This window comes from Glycine max, chromosome 2 (genome assembly GCF_000004515.6).
Source record: "Glycine max cultivar Williams 82 chromosome 2, Glycine_max_v4.0, whole genome shotgun sequence".
Taxonomy (NCBI): Eukaryota; Viridiplantae; Streptophyta; class Magnoliopsida; order Fabales; family Fabaceae; genus Glycine; species Glycine max.
In genome coordinates, this window is record NC_016089.4 from 11095470 (window position 1) to 11113964 (window position 18495).

The 18495-nt window shown below is 31.3% G+C and overlaps 1 protein-coding gene and 1 long non-coding RNA gene across 3 annotated transcripts; one reads left to right on the plus strand and one right to left on the minus strand.

The window, feature by feature from the left end:
• Positions 1–3546: 3546 nt before the first annotated feature.
• Positions 3547–7981, minus strand: LOC100797744 (probable leucine-rich repeat receptor-like protein kinase At1g35710). Its single transcript, XM_003518712.5, has 11 exons — positions 7581–7981; positions 7290–7437; positions 7073–7144; positions 6643–6714; positions 6332–6403; positions 6088–6231; positions 5907–5987; positions 5733–5804; positions 5482–5553; positions 3981–4052; positions 3547–3904 (listed from the first exon to the last, which is right to left on the minus strand). The coding sequence occupies exons 1-11, from the start codon at positions 7672–7674 to the stop codon at positions 3814–3816; spliced, it is 990 nt and encodes a 329-aa protein (XP_003518760.1). The 5' UTR covers positions 7675–7981; the 3' UTR covers positions 3547–3813.
• Positions 7982–10157: 2176 nt separating this feature from the next.
• On the plus strand, positions 10158–14704 carry LOC100806250 (uncharacterized). Of its 2 annotated transcripts, XR_001384464.3 has the most exons (8): positions 10197–10873; positions 10955–11020; positions 11148–11227; positions 11583–11691; positions 12262–12343; positions 12450–12526; positions 13176–13334; positions 14510–14704. It is a non-coding gene; the product is annotated as an uncharacterized lncRNA (long non-coding RNA). The 2 variants fall into 2 exon arrangements; XR_413097.4 differs by having other exon boundaries at positions 10158–10873; positions 11583–12343.
• The last annotated feature ends 3791 nt before the right edge of the window (positions 14705–18495 follow it).

The following is an 18495-nucleotide window of genomic DNA, read 5'->3' on the forward strand; positions in this document are numbered from 1 at the left end:
AAATTACCATTTAAATGACTGCAGAACATGATCAAAGGCAAAAATGTTAGGATTACATCTCTGGAACAAGTGCTGAACCAGAAAAACAAGATCGGATGAATATGAAGCATGGTAAGATGAAATTGCCTAGTCTAAGTCTTGCTTATGGACTCCAAGATGAAACTGACTGTTGAGAGGTATAAAGCACTACTTGTGACTAAAGGTTACACTCAGTCTGGGTGTAGAAGTTTGGCACTATGAGAATACTTTTGTTGCTAGCAGCAAATCAAGATTGACCTCTTCTACCATTTGATGTGAAAAATACTTTCCTACATGGAGAAATCTTAAAAGAAATTTATATGGATTCCCTAGCCGGCATGACAGATTCAAATGGAATGAAGGTTTTCAAATTAAAGAAGGCTCCATAAGGATTAAAAAAAATCCTCAAGAGCATGGTTTGAAAGGTTTACCAAGTCTACCAAGCCTTTTTGCTATAGAGCAAGTAACTTTGATCACACCTTGTTTTTGAAGAAAGGAAAAGGAAAAATTACATTTTGATTATATATGTAGATGACATGATTGTTTCAGGAAATGACCAAGGATGTGATTTCTAGTCTGCAACAATACCTTGCATCTGAATCTGAGATGAAACAACTTGGAAATCTCAAATATTTTTTGGGTATTGAAGTAGCTAGATCAAAACATGGTATTTTTCTATGTAAAAAAAAATATACTCTTGACTTACTATAGGAAACTGGGCTCCTTGGAGGTAAACCAGTTGATACACCAATTGAACAAAATCATAAACTCCTTTAATGCTCAAAATTCAGCAAGCATAGACAGAGGGGAGATACCAAATGCAGGGGATGTCATTAGTCAATTTATGCATGACCCACGAAAGCTTCACATGGATGTCGTCCAGAGGATTTTTGAGATATTTGAAGTCCACTCCTAGAGAAGGAATTTTGTTCTGAAATCATGAAAACTTAAAGGTAGAAGGGTACACTGATGCAGATTGGGCAGGTACAATTAATAGTCTTGATAGGAGATCTGGATACGATCTAGTCTAGTGCTAATGCAGAATTTAGAGACATGGCACTCAGTGTATGTGAACTTCGGGTTAAAAAATGTACTATCACATTTGGTTTAAACTATGAGTACGAGTTTATATAATGTGACAATAGGTCGGCTATAGCAATTGCTCACAATCATGTCCAACACGATATAACAAAGCATGTGGAGATTGATAATAATATTTTGAGTTCCAAGATTTGCTGCAAAGTAATTCTAAGAGGAGACATAGATTAACTTGTCTTTTTGTTTGGTATGTACACTATAATTATTTTAAAACTCTTTAAATTAATAATTATTAATTTATCGATAAATTAATAACTATCTAAATTAATAAATTTCTCCGGTCCTGACATTATTAATTTATAGAGTTTTAACTGTATGAGAGACGAAAAATAACTTTATAAGATGACAAAAATATTTCAATTATATTGAATTAGAACCTACTTATTTTTTCATTTGAAAAATTATTTCTTTTACATTTTCTAATAACAAATATATATGTCAATATAAATTTATGATTGAGATTAATTTAGACACACGTATTAATTATAATTCTGACTTAAATGAATTTTATAATAATCCTAACCTTAGAATAAACTCATAAAATAATTATTTTTTTTCTATCTTTCTTGTGTTGAAACAAATAACATAACAATATTTTTTCTTTTATTCTTTTTACCCTAAGAAGCTTATATTATTTATAAGTTAATTAAGATTTTAGTCACTCACCATTTGTAAATTCTAACTGCTGCAATTTATCCTCTGTGATTTTCAATGCAAGCTCCATATATATACATTACATTTTAGACAATCTACTGGCGGCTTGGTCCATAAGTGATTTTGAGATTGAGGTTGATCTATGATTTTAAATAGCGTTTTGTAATTGTAATTGTGATCGCAATGTAAGGCAAGTGACTAACCGCAATTGATATTGTGATCGTATCAACAGAATTTTCCACTCCTACCTACAAATAAAGGTTTTCTAACTCATTATAATATAATTACAATCGCGACCCCAATTTAAAATCATTAATCAAAATAATTTGATAATCAAACTTAATTAAATCTCTATCCAACTTTAGTACTAAAAATGAGTCTTTGCTCATAAGTCATACAAGTAGATGTGAACATATAATTGCATGCTGACATGACAGCAATTGAAACTCAATGTTGAACAAGTGAATTCTCGGATATGAAATTTAGAGTGAATTTGAATAGAGAATTTGAATTGAATAAAGTAATTTATCAGAGAATTTAAATTTCTTTAATCTAAAATTCATTGTTTGAATGTTTTTTTAAGAAGAAATTAAATTTTTGGAATTTTAAAATAGAATTCTAAATAATGTGAAATTTTAATTTCCTTCAAAAAGATGAGAAATTAAAATTCTCTTATTAATAGAAAAACTTGTGACTTTTCTTTCATGTCGATGATCCTCTTCTTCAAGAAACAACATCGAAGCTCGTGGAGCATCGACTCCTCATGCCACATCAATATCCTTCTCTCTGTAACCACACCAACTATATATTCTCTTCTCTTTGCATTCATTTTCTTTCACCCTCATAATTTTAATTTTATTTTTATCCAAACACAAAATTTTGAAAATAAAAGAATTTTAATTAAAATATTTAAAATTTATCTTGACGATCTTATTTCCATCATCCCATATCAAGTTGCAGCAAGAGACACCTAGTACTGTTGAAAAAGTGCAAGAACGTGAATCACCTCAAGCAGGCCCATGCCCAAGTATTCACCACTGGCCTTGACACTAACACCTTTGCCCTAAGCAGGCTTTCGGCTTTCTACTCCCACCCTCGTCAGGGAAGCCTCACCTATGCATGCAGGGTCTTTGAACACACAACCTCTATCATGCACGGTAAGAACCCACTCTGCCATCATGCACGGTAGAAACCCACTCTTGACACATACACTTTCTCCTCTTCCCTTCCCCTTCCCTCACCCTTCACCTCCACCTTCCCGCAGAGCACTAGCCTCCAGCGTCTCCCCCTGCAGCACGCCACCACACTCCCCTTTGTGGCGCATCACACTCTCCCCTTTGAATTTTTCAGTTCGTTCTCCTCTTCATCTTCATCTTCTTCCCCTCTTCCTTTTTCATTTCTATTGCTTTCCTCCACAATCTGTTAGGAGAGGGACACTAAAAAACTTCCTTTTTTAGAAAGATGAGGATCTTAACCCTCATCTTCCATGCTAGAGACCCCAAGTCTCTCTCTGGTGGAAGACCTCATTTGTAAAATATTTTATAGAAATGTATAAGGGTTTTTTTCTTCTTAAAATGAGTAAATAATTAAAATCTGAAAAATATTAGATTTTAGGTTAGTCTAAAATTACTTTTTCATGCTTAGACAAACGACAATCAATCCAAATTAAAATATTTCGGGTTCTGAATAGAACCTAACTGCAGCAAATCCCCTATCATTAAAAGGGAGAGCCCTCCAGGGATTTATTTTTCATTTCGTGCACAGTAATATTACTTCTTCACTGAAAAAATATGTAATATCATTCCTCAATTTTTGAAGCTGATATCAAGAGTTCAAGACTATCAATAATACAACTGTTTGGAGCGTGGAAAGCTCTTAAAATAGCAAACTTAAAACAACTGTTTACTCTGACAAGATAGATTTAGACAAAATTGAATTACCTATTTAGCTATTTCATTGAGATAATTAGAGGAACGATTGTTTCAATAATTATACAAGTACACCTCCTGAAGAAAAAAATATATATAAATATTTAGAGCCTCATTAAACGAGGAAGTCTCCATCAGAAACTTCAAGCACTTTGTGGAAACCAATGGGGTTGACACCAGGCCGGAATGCATTTCCCTCAATGTACCTGCCAAGAGCATATAATTAATTGCTCAGTTCAAAGAACATTATTGGTGATTTGCACTACTTTGTTGGAAACTCACATTTCTTTCAAAAATGGATGCTTGTAAAAGGGTTCAGGAATTCTCCCTGAAAACTGATTGTGATCCAAGTACCTGAAATATAGATTTAAAAAATAAATTCAAATTTTCAACACTACACAAAGATGAAAATCAAGTTTCTTGCAAGTGTTTGAGAACATATTTGTCAATCTAACTAGCAGATGGAAAGGAAATCATAGCAGAGTTCCAGTCTCCATTTTCCACATAAAATTAGAATTCAGAGCTTGAAACTCATAGTGGCGCATCAAGACCATACTTTGTCAGCGACAATTTGTAAATGAAAGCAAGTAAAACATGTGTTTCTAGTTCTTATATCACATTATGAGAACTCAATGCCTAAAAGTCAGGGTTTGTAAGTCTCAAGACCAAAAAGGGCAGGCATACACTTGCACGAATTTCTTTGACATCTATACATTGTTGTTGCAAACTTGCCCATGCCATTGGATTTTCTAGGATCCATCAATTACAAAGCACTTTTTTGTGGGTTATACAGATCACACAATGCCATTGGATTCTGTTAAAAACTAAATTCTCTGAACCAATAGGACCAACAACTTTACCATTATTCATCTTCTTACAGGTTTCTTTCACTTCTCCAACTCAAAATCCACAATAATAAGTCAAAATTTGTTTGTCCTCTTAGCATTCTAATCCTTCCATCCTACAGGTCAATCCTTACCCATCCTTGAAAAGCTTATAAAAATAGTTCTCATCTTTCTTTGATATCTTGATCCATATAACTAAAACTTTTTCTTCAATAACTCTTGGTACAAATTTCTTGATTTTCTTTCCCTATTTTTGTCAAGCTTATATATCTTTTGTTCTTCATTCTTTGTTCCACAATCTTGCTAAAACTCCTCAAAAGCTTTGAATGGTGTCTCATTCACAGCTTTCCTTGTCTCATTTCTAGCCTTTCATTATCTTGCCCAACTTTCAGCATTATTACACTCGTACAAGTCCTTAACTTAAACACTCCCTTTTATTTCATACCTTGAACACTTACATTCCACCACTTATCTTTGCCCAAAACTTTTGATTCACCCAAGTCTACTTTAACAACTTTTCTAACCTTAGACATCTAATCATCCCAAATGAGGTTAGCATTACCTTATGATTCTCAATTACCTTTCTCCGATAGTTTATTCTTAAAAGTCAATTTTTACCACCATTTAATTCTTTGATTCTTAACTAGTCAGTTTTTCTATTAGTAGCTATCAAAATGAATATCAAGGATCAAGACCCTATTTCGTGTAGCAAGACTTTCTCATAGAATCCCCTTGCATTGCAAACACTTTTATCAAAACTCCTTACCAAAAAAAATCAATTTGCAATCTTGAGATTCCAATCTTATTTGATAAAAGACATGTAAGTTGCAAACAAATACAAAATTGGGGGTTCACAGGGAAAAAAAATCATTGAATCCCTATTTGACGTACAACACTTTTAATGCAGATTCAAATCAACTGCAGAAAGACAAACTTACAAGTATGTCAATTTAGGAATATGAGCAACAGTGGATGGTATAACTCCAGACATTTTGTTGTAGGACAAGTACCTGCTTCCAGCATACAATCAACACGTTATGGAAATTCCAAGGAATAAGAGATAGATCTTGATCTTCAGAACAGAAAAATGATTGTACAGCAAAACTGTCTCCCCCCTCCCACACAAACACAAAGGAAGGAGGGAGAATGATAAGTGGTACACAAGGAAAGAAAAAAAAAAAACACTCACAAGATCTCAAGACTGGTTAGGTTAGCAAGTTGTGCAGGTATTCCTCCAGTAAAATAATTATTGTTTAGATACCTGGTTACAGAACAAAACTCATTAAAATTTAGAGAACAATGCATTTTATTTAAGATCAAATGAAACTATATGGAGGAAAATAATTCACCAGCAATAACTTACAGATTGCGTAGTGCAGGAAAGCAACCTTCAATACGAATGAGTTCCCTTATGGTACCCACTAAATGATTGTTACCAGCATCCCTATAAGCATAACAGTATTATAATTATAATGAGGAACAATTGAGTAAGATAAATAGTGTACTCTGCAATAGGAGATTAACAAAATGATTTGATTAATTACAAGTGCCGAAGATTTTGCAGTGTGCCCAATTCCGGTGGTATTCTTCCAGCTAAACGGTTTTCATGGAGATATAGATAGCGAAGGTCTGGAAGATTTGCTAGCTCCTTGGGAATTTCTCCCTTGAAATTGTTGAAGCTTAGGTACCTACATAAAGATATGACATCTCAATTGTAAATAAAATATGAACATTGGTGAAAAAAAGACAAGTAAGCCCAGAGATATTAAGAAGGTTAAAGTTACTCACAGATGCGTCAAACTTTTAAGCTCACCAATTTCTGGAGGAATTGCATCCTGTAGTTTGTTCCACCTCAAATTTCTGGAAGGAAACAAAGGCCAATAATGAACCATATATTTCAAATCTTAGAACCAAAATTATCAAAAGATCAACAATTGTTTGCATAAAAGCAGGGTTAAAGGCAAAATCTTCATAAATAAACAACAGTTTTTAACATAAAAATCCTGTCTATGTCATTGTACTGCATCATATCAAAATGCAAGTTTCAAAACAAAATGGAAGGAGAAACCAAAATTGAAGAGAAATCAGAAAATTCATACAGTATTTTAAGACGCTTCAACCGTCCAATTTGAGGAGGAATAGGCCCTGTCAACTTGTTATTGTGAAGATCACTGTCATAAGCACACGGTAAATCAATTCATAAGAACTTCAAAGGAAGAACCGAAATGGAAGCACTTCAATGCCACACATATTGTAATTTAAAACAAAACCAAATGCAGATAAAACTGCAGGCAAACAATGCATCATCTTATCAAGTGTATCTCAATCTTCCATTCATTATCATAGTTTTGTAACAAGCCAACAAATGCCAATCAATTAATTAAAAAAAGTGCATCTCAATCCTCCCTATTCGGCTTTCACACATTAAACTCCAAGAAAACCATATGCATTAAGCAACAAACATATTTCTCAACCCGTTACAAGGATCAAAATTTAATGAAACATAAATTAATGAAAAAACACACTTACAGCCGTGTAAGATCCAACAAGCTGGTAACAGCAGTGGGAAAAGGTCCAACAATCGACACCGCATACACCTCACTGCAAACAACACAATTTCAATCTTAATTGCACAACAACTTTACTTAAAAATCAAAACCTTTTTTTTATCAATTCAAAAAAAAAAACATCTTTTTTTTTTTAATTTTCCTAAAGCAAGTAAAGAACTTTGAGATACGATGCTCACAGCTCGGTAACAACACGATAATCACCGACAGTGGAACACGTGACACCAGACCAAGGAGGAAGATCCCCATCTCCACAAGGGTCATCACCGACCCACGCATACACCACTCTCCACCCAAGCGAAGCCTTGATCTCGTTCAAAGCCTTAACTGCAGAAATTCGAGAAACCACATAAACGACTCCGACCCATCACGTGAAAAAGCCCAAAACGACGACCCAATGGACCGAATTGGAGAAAAGGTGAGAGAAAACGACATGGGTAGATGTGGTTGAGTTAAGAAGTTAATGTTACCGTCACGTTTGAGGGTCTTGCAGTGCGAAAGGTGGACGATTGACAGAAGGATAATGAGGACGAAGGGGAAAGAAGTGAAGGGTGCACGCGCCATTTTGAGGGCGCTTCGAGAAATCGATCGTTCTTTCGTTCCTTGTTGTCGCTGTAGAATCGGTTTTTCTTTCCTTTTTCGTTGTTGTGAGAGTGGAAACGTAGATCTGAAGTGTTGATGTTGAGTGAGATGTTTGTTCTGTATTTTTAACTGTCTTTGATTCTGATTTTCCAAAATAGAATTGAGATTTGAAGACAAGAGAGAGAAAGTGAGGGATTTGATTAATTGAAGTTGAGTAGAGAGTGAGCGAACGCGGTATCAAGTTGGAGAATGAACATCCATCCAACAACACACTCGTCGGCGTCAAAACTGAAATTTTGTGCCATTATTATTTTGATTTAAATAATTTTTTCTCTAATTTAAAGTTTTTTTTTCATTTTTCTCCTTGTCAAAATTATATTTTTTTTAGTTCTTATAAAATATATTTTTTTTATTTTTATTCTAAAAATATATTAAATAACATTTTAAACAGTAAAAAAATTATCTAAAATATTTTTAAAAACAAAAAATAAATAATTATATTTTACAAGGAATAAAAAAAAATTATAAGAATCAAAATAAAAAATACTTAATTACATGAATAAAAACATATTTAATTGTATTATTTTTTTCCCAACACTTACTTTCTCTTTTTATTTGTTTATTATTTTTATATATATAATTTTTTAAAGATATTGGGTTTTTGCTTGTTCGGTTTGGTTGGAATTGACTATGGTCTTGTATTGGGTTTTGGTCCTTAAAATAGGAAGATATGAGCGCCAATGCCAATTTGTTGATTTTTTTAATACACTAACGATAAAAAAAATATTTTTAAATATTGACTACGTGAAAGTAGGATACTTTAAATTTGGGAGTTAAAGAGTTTTATAAATCTTTTTTGATGAAAAAAATATGAATGAAAACTTTAGTTGAGTGAAATTGAATCCATAAATATAAGAAATAACGGGAATTTTTTATTTTTGTTAATATCTCTCTCAATTCGAAAATTCAATATTTGAATTAATGTTCTTTCGTCGAATTTTCTTAAAAGTTATATTCATGGAGTATATACAAATTGAATATTTCTCTCTTAACATGATTTATTTTATTTTATATCTAAATATCAATCAGAATTTGAACTTTTGATCACTTGATTAAGAGATACAAATCATTATCACTCGTGTCAACTGTTAATAAAAAATAAATTATATATTAATAATATAAAATAGTTTTATAATATTATTTAATTATAAAAAAAATTATGATAAATTTATTAACATTTACAATAATTACATTAAAAATTACACTAATATATGTAATTGATGGAAATATAAAATAACCTTAGGCTATAAAAAGATATAGTAATTAAACTCTTTTTATAATATATCGAATTATATCTTATAATTAAATCTTTAAATTATAAGTGTCGGTTACTTTAATTTTTATACTTTAAAAATAATTTTTTTGAAATACTTTATTATAGTGTTAGATAATCTTGTATGATTAATTAATTAATTTTATAATAAATATTATAAAAGTCATTTCAATAAAAATTATGATTAATTTATAATATAAAATTATTTTATACATGCAATGTATGACAATAAACTATTATAAAAATATATATTTAGTTTATGAAGTTTAACAATTATTAATGAATTACTGGAAAGACAGTTTGCCCATTTATTTATTTTTAACTTTGGTTAAATATAGTTACGTATGTAACATGTTAGTGTAACATTGATGTTTTATTGGTCAAAGAATATGGGATGTATGGCATTGCTGCTTTTATCCTGGTATCATGGCATTCTTTTTTTCCTCTCATTGTGGTTGAAGTCATAGCCTTGATTCACTACTAAAAAAATTATATTCTACAATGGCAAAACCACAATGGTTCCTAAAGATCGTCTTTGCGATGACAATTTTGTAATATGGAGGACCTCAACGATGACGGTTTTACAAAATCCTTCTTAGAAAGCTACAGTCAATGAAGGTTAGTTATATAATTGTCGTGGAACGCAATATTGCATGACCCTTATGCCCTTACTCAGGTCGTGCCCTCCTTACTTCACTCGGGTCGTGCACTCCCTCCCTCACTTAGGCCGTGCCCTCACTTCGTCCTTCACTCACCGACTGACAAAGTGTCTCCTATGTGTCACGTCCTCGTCGTGTGCCACCATCATCAAAGAGGTAAGAACCCTACTGTATTTTGTTGCTGTTAGTTTCAACATCAGGAGTCTTCTATTTCAGCAGTCCAAAGCCAGGGTCAATAATCCAAAAACGCTTCTTCTTCGAAGTTATTAATTTGTTGTTGTTGTTGTTTCTTGTTTATGAGTAGTAGTAGTTGAAATTGGATGTATTGAGAGGGCTCTATGGTACAAAGGGATCGAGCTGCCAATAGGGTGCACTACAACTACCTGTGGCATGTGATTAAGTGGTCATTGATGAGGCTAGATGCTTGCATGCACTACTAAAAATTGAGCCTTTTACGTCGCTGATTCTAAGACGGTTGTAAAGGACCGTCTTAGAAAGTGCAACAGTGGCGTTTTCATAATTAACTCGAATGCAACGACGATATTTCCGCAAACCCGTCGTTGATGAGACATTCGATGGAAAACTTGTAAATTTCTTATTTTGATACAAAGATTGTCTTGTCCTGACGACCGTCTTTGTATGGTTGGTGCTGGCTTTAAACCTCGCTCTCACTCGCATCCCTCCTTATTAGCTTTAATTTAAACCTCTCGTGCGGTGTTGTCGTCTCGCGTCCCCAAATCTCTCCTCATCTCGTTCCTCATTCTACTTCTCTCATCGTTCCACCCACATTCCTCTCTCCTCCAGAGGAATCACAAAAAACCCTAACCCCCAAAAAACCCAAACCCCCCACCGCCTAGGCTTCTTTGTGGTCGCCATTGACGTCGACGTCGGGGATTTGGACGTGGTCATGGATTTGGACGAGGTGGGGGACGTGGATTTGGACGTGGTTGTGGGTTTAGTCGCGACTCTTCCAATGACGAGAACTCATTCCCTACCAGCGGAGATCCTTATAATCAGGTTTCTTTTAAGGGAGATGCTGGGAAGTCTTTTGAAAGGCGTGGTTATGGTGGACCACGAGGTCCTTACCGTGGTGGTGGTGGTCATCGTGGAGGTTTCAGCAATGGTGAAATTGGTGAAGCTGAAGAAGGACAACCTCAGAGAGCATTTGATCGTTGTAATGGGATTGGACGTGGGTGATGTTATCTTTGATGAACAATTTCTTTATTGAATTTGTTTTTATCAATATTGATGTTCCTTGGTCTATTTGCAGAAATGAATTCAAACGTGAAGGTTCAGGACGTGGTAATTGGGGAACCCAAACTGATGAACTTGCTCAGTAAGAATTCTTCTCAAAATCTAGTATTCTATTATTTTAATAGTTATAAACATTTGCATTGTTTCAATGGAAATTCTATTTTTTAATTATTTTTATTGTTTATATTTTCTCTCTTGGATTATATTAGGGTAACTGATAAGGTTGCAAATGAAACTGAAAAGAATTTGGGTGATGAGAAGCCTACAATCGAAGAAGATATAGTTGATGGTAACATCACTAATTTATATTAATGTTTTGTTGTATGCTCTGTTTTTTGTGTTTTGACAATTAAAGTACCAATGGAAGATGATGTTCCATCTTGGATTACCTGCTCATTGCATTTCTCCAAATTGATTGAACTATTTTTTTTCATGATTTTTTATAATTACTAGTCTTGTGCTCATTCACTTTTAAGATACTTTGTCTTTCCTTGATCATGATTTTTTTTCTTCCCAATATTGCTTAGCCTTTTGTAATTTGTAAGTGTTTGAATGTTCTCATGTGTAATTTTTATTAATTAATTAACAAGTACAGAGCATGGCTCTAACATTCCTTGTTTTAATTCAAAATTGTCTAATTACAGTTAAATGTGGAAGGAGAGAAATGACACAAGTGTGTTAATGCAATGGAAAAAGATGAAAATGACATCTTGTGGGTCTTTGGAGAGAACATGTCATGTGCCTTGTCCTAAGGTGTTGTTGTTCCCTTTTTTCTCATCTCTTTCTTTTTCTCGTGCTTGTATTTTCACTTTTTACTTATATATTTAAACTAACTATAATATATACATTATTATTATTGTTTTTATTTGGAATGCTAGGAAGAGTTCAAAGCTTAGTGACCAGAGCTCTTATTGTGTTACTTTGATAAGAAATTGATAAGTTCTTATAGTTCTGTGCAATCACTACTCATAATTTTAATTAAATGTAGTCTTGTAGCAGCTATACTTTTGCTAGACTTATTAATAGCCTATTTTGCTTATTCCTTCAATAATAGTGTGCTTTCATTGAGATTAGTGCTTGCATTTAACTGTCAGGCTCACTCTTTTTAGGTTGGAGATGTAGTGCTTTTTGGTATAGATCTTCTACTGTTTTCCAAAACTTTACCTTCTGATTCATGTTGCTTTCTACCTATGTCTCCAAATTCTTAGTGATTTCAAATTTGTTTTCTCTAAGATTTTAGAAGCAGGAAAAACCATACTTTGTCAGCAATGTTGCTGAAATTTTCTGACTATTCTCAGTTGTAATGTTTCATTACTGATGCAGGAGGGACAAATTTTGTGAGTGCTATGTCTGCAATATTCTCCTTGTTTTTAATTATATCTACTACCTTATAATTAACTATCAGGTCTGTTCATTTTGTTTTTATGTCCTTTTCAATTTTAGGGATTCTTTTCATCTCTTTCCTTTGAAACAATTTTGCTTATATGGATGGTACTGTGAACTTTATTTAGGTGCGAACACTGGATCCCAAAGCTGTCAATGATGAAAATTGCACTGGAAATACTAGTGATGGTGGCAACAACACATGGTATATCCTCCTTGCAACCACAACTTTTTGTTTCTGATTTCAATCTCTCTCTCTCTCTGCATGCTCGTAAATATTTAATTTAGATACCCAAGAAGATATTCCTTAGGTTTCTGCGAAGAATCTGAAGGTCTCTCTACAATATATGGAAGTGACTGCTTCTTTTTTCTTTCTGAACTTGCTTTTGTACTCCAAGTAATTCTCCGTCACTTTCTCTCTCTTGGGGTATAAGGAGGTGCAAGAACTTGGTACTCAAAAGTCTTGATACTCATTGATACTCAAATCCACTAGTCCATCACAGACTTCACATATTCTTCAAATAGATCATCACCTTTTCTTCTCTCTTTTTTACCCCTCATATTTACTTTATTATTAACTTTGTAGATTAATGTTAATTAATCTTGCTTTAAAGTAATTAATAAAAACATGTTTAATTGAGAAGACATATAGAGTGTGTTTGTATAGACGTTGTCAAATCCACGTTGAACGGAAAAATTAAACTTTCAAAAGCAAAAAACCAAAGCAACTATGTTATAGCTTTGTCCTGAATGTTTGTTTCGTGTTGGATTCAAGTGTTTTTCAAGTACACTTAGTTGGTGATCGAGTTATATGAAAAAACTAAAATTATGATACAGTGTATATATGATGGTAGGTGAAGTGCAGGCTCGGAGAAGAACAAGATGAAAGTGAGGAGGAAGCTAAGAGAGCCACGGTTTTGTTTCCAAACAAGAAATGATGTAGATGTGCTTGATGATTGTTACAAATGTAAGAAGTATGGTTAGAAAGTTGTGAAGAATAGCCTTCACCCAAGGTAATATATATAATCCTTGAATTAACCCCTTGCTTTCTTGATTTATATATAGTTTTGCAAGTTCTTTGAATAAATTTGAAGATCATAAATCTTAGAGGATGCAAGTTCCTTATGGATGCAATTTCGTTGTTAGAAAAATTGAGGTGTGATCTATATATATTATATTCTTGAATAAAAATCGATGGTTGCTTATATAAATAATAATAATAATAATAATGATTCTTAACAATTCTTAAGAATTACAAGACAATTGTAAAAACTTATTTTGAGTTTTTAATAAGAATTGCAATATTGGAGAAAATACTTGTTAAACTTTAAATTTCATGTGGCATTTAGGACATTAATTGCAAAAGTGAGTTAAGAACTTCACTAGCTAATTAATATGTTCTAAGTAAATTATATATATGATTATAACATCTATTAAAATATATTTATTCATATAATTAAGCATTTTCTTCCTGTTTTTCCTTTAAAAATATATTTGTCAAAATTCATATATGAAATCTATGATTGAGTGCACTGGCAAATGTGAAAGAAAATTATATACTTCTCTTTTCTCTTTTGCAACAAATGTGCCCTCTTATCATTTTATAATCGTTTCTTTCACAGTATTTTCCCTTTTTTGCCTTAATTATCATATTACAATTTACCATCATATTTGATTAATTTATAAACTCATAATCACCCTACATACTAGTGTATTTCATTTTATTAATCACGTAATATTATATATCATTATTGTTTAATTAGGATGTAATTAGCAAAACCAGATATTAAGGTACCAGCCCAGTTAGCCTAAACTTTTAAAAAAAGAACTAACTTTTTAAGACGGTTCTATAGATAATCGCCTTAGAAAGTATTATATATTCTAAGACGGTCATAGCACAACCGTCTTAGAATGCAGTTCATTCTAAGTCGGTCTCGTGCTATGACCGTCTTAGAATATAGTACATTCTAAGTCGGTCTTCGAGTCTAGATCGTCTAAGAATATATAGTACATAAATTCTTCAAATTTGTTGGGAACATGCATGGGAGAAGAATGTAAGCGATCAAATTGTTGATGAAGATCAGTTGCTGGGAACACATAATAGATTAGCTTTCTAGCTTATATATTTTGCTGATTTGGTAAGATTCTTCTCATATATCTAATTTATGTTCTATTATCAATTGTTTAGCAAAATGAAAAGAAAGATGACTCCAATGAAGTGCCAAGTAGCAATTATACAGGGATTGAGACAGAAAAGGATTTTTAGGTTGACACAATAAGCCTTAGTGAGGACTCATCTATACAATAATGTATACTAGTGGAACTACTGGTGAAATGACATTATGCAACTTTGGTTATTCATAGTAAGTGTTGTTTTTGTAAATAGTTTCTTTAGTAAAGGTTAAATGATGACATACTTGCAATGAACTATCATGGATCCTTTGTAAGATATTAGGGAACTAAGTTTGTTCCCATATGAATTTGACCACTTACAAATTCATATAAAATTAATATTATTTTATATTCGTTAATTGTATATTGTGTGATGATATTTGGAGAACATGAAGATGGTGTCAACCAATTTATCCGTGTGAAAGTGACCAATAATACAAAATTGTAATGTCTTAAGAAGGATTAACTGTAAAATAAAATAAACATTAAAAATAAAAAATAAACAACATCAATTCTAGAAAATCGTCTTAGACTGAAAAAATATTCTCTAAATCCAAACTATTTTTAACATTATTTAAACAAAAAGTCAAAGATTTTAAGACAGTTTCTACAAAATCGACGTAAAAAATAAGATTTTAAGACGATTTAAAAATCATCATAAAAAGTGTTGACTTCCACGACGATAAATTCAAAGATGGTTGAAAACCATTATGAAAAGTGTCAAATAATCATTTTTGAAAGTCTTTTTTGTAATAGTGATTTGTGTTGTTATCGTCTTGTTTGTATTAGTGATTTGTGTTGTTATCATCGACACAAAGTATGAACATGCAAAATATTATTTTTGAGTTAGATTGCAAGATGATAGTTGATAGATTGCTTTCAACTAGGTATGTGAATACCGAGTTAGATGTCATTCTTTTCTTTTGAAGTATAAGGAGAAGTTCCCAGGTATTCAAAAATCATTTGTTATACTCAATAAATTCCCATAATTTTAAGGGTTTTTAGAGTTTATGTAAGTTGAAATTTTATCTTATTTCAACACATATTTAGTCTTTATTTTAAATGAAATAGGTTTAATTATACATTTTGTTCCTTAACTTTAAATTTTTAATAAATTTTATCTTCAACTTTTAAAAAATTTATAAATTTTAGATTCCTTTAATTTACCCCAAATTACTTCTAAAAAAAATTTAGCCACCCACGGCTAAGAAAAACTTTTCTTTCTTTTATCAAATTTATTTGTGGGAACACGGTGAGTTTGGCTTTCAGACTACCTATGTATCTAAAAAAAATACTCATATGGTTGGTAGCAATATTTTTCTAAGATCACCCAAAGAAAATCAAAACCCCAAATCCTGACGGAAATGCACCTTTTAATTATTATTTTCCTAATTGAAAAAATAATAATTTTTTTATTTGTAGGAAATATATGTGGTATGCAGATATTCTTCGATAACAATATTTTTTTAAATGCGTAAAGGGTATTAACATATTTTTTTAACCAATAAGGAGGTGTAGTGGGTAAGCTAGTAGCTTCTACCTATGCCCAACCCACCCCATTTTTATTCCTATTCAGAATACAATTAATTTGGTCTCTAACAATATAAAATCGGTCAATTAATTCTATCAAAAACTTGGGCTTTTAATTTAATAACTTTCAATCAATTTGGTTTTTGACAATAAGGACAAAATTAATTGATACATAACAAACTCACTAAATTAATTGGTATTACAACAATTATAACTACCATAATTAACAATGGCTAAAGTCATAGATTAAATTAACATGTCCTTAACATTAATGACTAAAATGAATGATAGCTTATTAATTTTATGGGCTCAAATTTATTTTTTAATTTTAAAATTAAAATAACTAATAATTATAATTTCAAAAAGTAATAAGTGATTAGTTTGAGTAAAATTGTATTCGATTCTCTTAAGTAAGAAGTCGATTTAAGTGTTGTGAATGAAAAAAATTTAGTTGAGAGGAGAAATCTCACTCAAAGTGACCAGTCAAATTTTTTGTCCAATATTAGTCATCAATTAGGTAATAGATATTCTATACGAATAAAATGATAATAAAAGAAGTCTAATTTGATGATTTTTTTTCCACTTGATGATTAATAAGGTGTTTAAATCCAAATCGATCCAAAATAAAAATAAAAAGAAAATCAAAAACAGAACCAAACTAATTTTTTATTATTTGTTTGAATGTTTTTTTCTCTCAAACCAATTGGTTTGGTTCAGTTGCGGTTTGTGTTTTTGAAGCTGAACCAAACCACAACACTTATATTACTTTAGTGTTATATATTTTATGTTTGTATTATTTGAGTTTCACAATGTTTCATAGTATTATGTATGCGAAACTTATACAATGCATATTATTTTTTTAGACGATTTTTTAAGATATGTTTGATTTAAAATATATGAAATTTTGCAAATTTTTAATGTAGAAGATTTAGCATATTAAAAAGTTTTGTAAATTATTGTCAATCATTTTTTTAATGTAATTTTATTTAAAATATAAAATGAAAGTATATAAATTTTAATAAAATAATATTTTAACAAAAATCGAACCGAACTAAACTGTAAAATATTAGTTTAGTTTGATTTGAATTTTACTTTAAATGAAAATCTAATCCGAACCAAACTAAACCATATATATTTTTAAGTTTGATTAAGTTTTAATGAAAAATCAAACCAACGGAACGGTGAACTCCCCTAATACTTAATGAACTTATCTCTAATAAGGTACATGAGTCGAAGTTCTTTTAATTTAGTTAGTAGAATTCAATTCGAATTTGAATTCTTGAGAAAAATAAAATATTTTGAATTAAAAAAATATAAATGGGCTAAATTTTATTTTAAAAAAAAGGAGTGTTTTTTCCCCTTTAATAATATTATCCAACTTGAGTTCGAATAGGATGAGTTAACCAAACCGTCATAAGTGATCACTTTCTTATCAAACCAAAAACAAAATAACTTTATATAAATGTAATTTAATTATTTAATAAATGTTAGTTTAGTTTGTATAACTTTTTTTCTTAAAATGTTATAAATATGTTTTTTATAAAAAAAAATAGGAGTTACCTTTTATTTCTTTTTAGAAGAAGACATTGTGTTTTTTTTAGAATTTTTCAAAATCATATAACTATGAAATAAAATGTTAAACATATTTTCAATAAGAAAATGTGAATATTAAAAAATTCATGGGTATCCATAGACACAACATGAATATTTATTAGGCCAAACGGGTAGAAGGAAATTACTATCCATACGCATCTGATCTCATTGACATCTTTAATTATATTGAGCTTTCGGTATCTAATACTATATATGTTTGGTTTCCGGTTGTAAAATTATATTTTAAAAAAAAGTTATGTTACCAACAAATTATGATCTTTATTTTTGCATTCATTTTATTTTATCTATTAAATTTGTATTGAAACGTGCATTCTACAATGGCAAGCACCTAGAGTTGATTAATTAATATGACTTATCCTATAGATCGATAATTATCAGATGAAAGAAGACTTAATCCATTCATTTTTGTTTTCAACAGATTCGGTATTGGTGACATTACTACAATAATTAAGCAAAATTTCATGTAATGCACCAATTAATTTGTGATCGATTACAATATCTCTAGTACTAGTGTTGCCCAATCACTTCGAACTCTATGTTTTTCTTTGTCTCTTGGCAACTTAGGCATTCTACTTCCACAGAGTCACAATGTTCCTTCATGCTAGGGCATTGGCCATTAAATGCCAAAGTGCTACATGCTTATGTATAAGCCTGGAGGTCCTTTTTGCCCACATATATATATTGTCATGCTTTTGTTTGACTTTCTTGACTCCTTCTTCTTTGGCCACACATCTCATCAACAATTCTTCATTGCTTTTCCTGTACAACGCTCCTTCAAAGCCAATAAGATCCTTAGGATCTAACGGATATAAGTCAAAAGTATTTTTTAGAGTTTCTCTACTAAAAATATAAAGTTTT

Excerpts from the sequence above, each read along its gene's own strand:
- LOC100797744 (XM_003518712.5), bottom strand. The coding sequence starts at position 7,674 with ATGGCGCGTGCACCCTTCACTTCTTTCCCCTTCGTCCTCATTATCCTT. Across the intron at positions 7,145-7,289 it reads TATCGTGTTGTTACCGAGCT|TGAGGTGTATGCGGTGTCGA; the intron begins GTGAGCATCGTA and ends TGTTGTTTGCAG. Across the intron at positions 6,715-7,072 it reads TTGTTGGATCTTACACGGCT|TGATCTTCACAATAACAAGT; the intron begins GTAAGTGTGTTT and ends TGCTTATGACAG.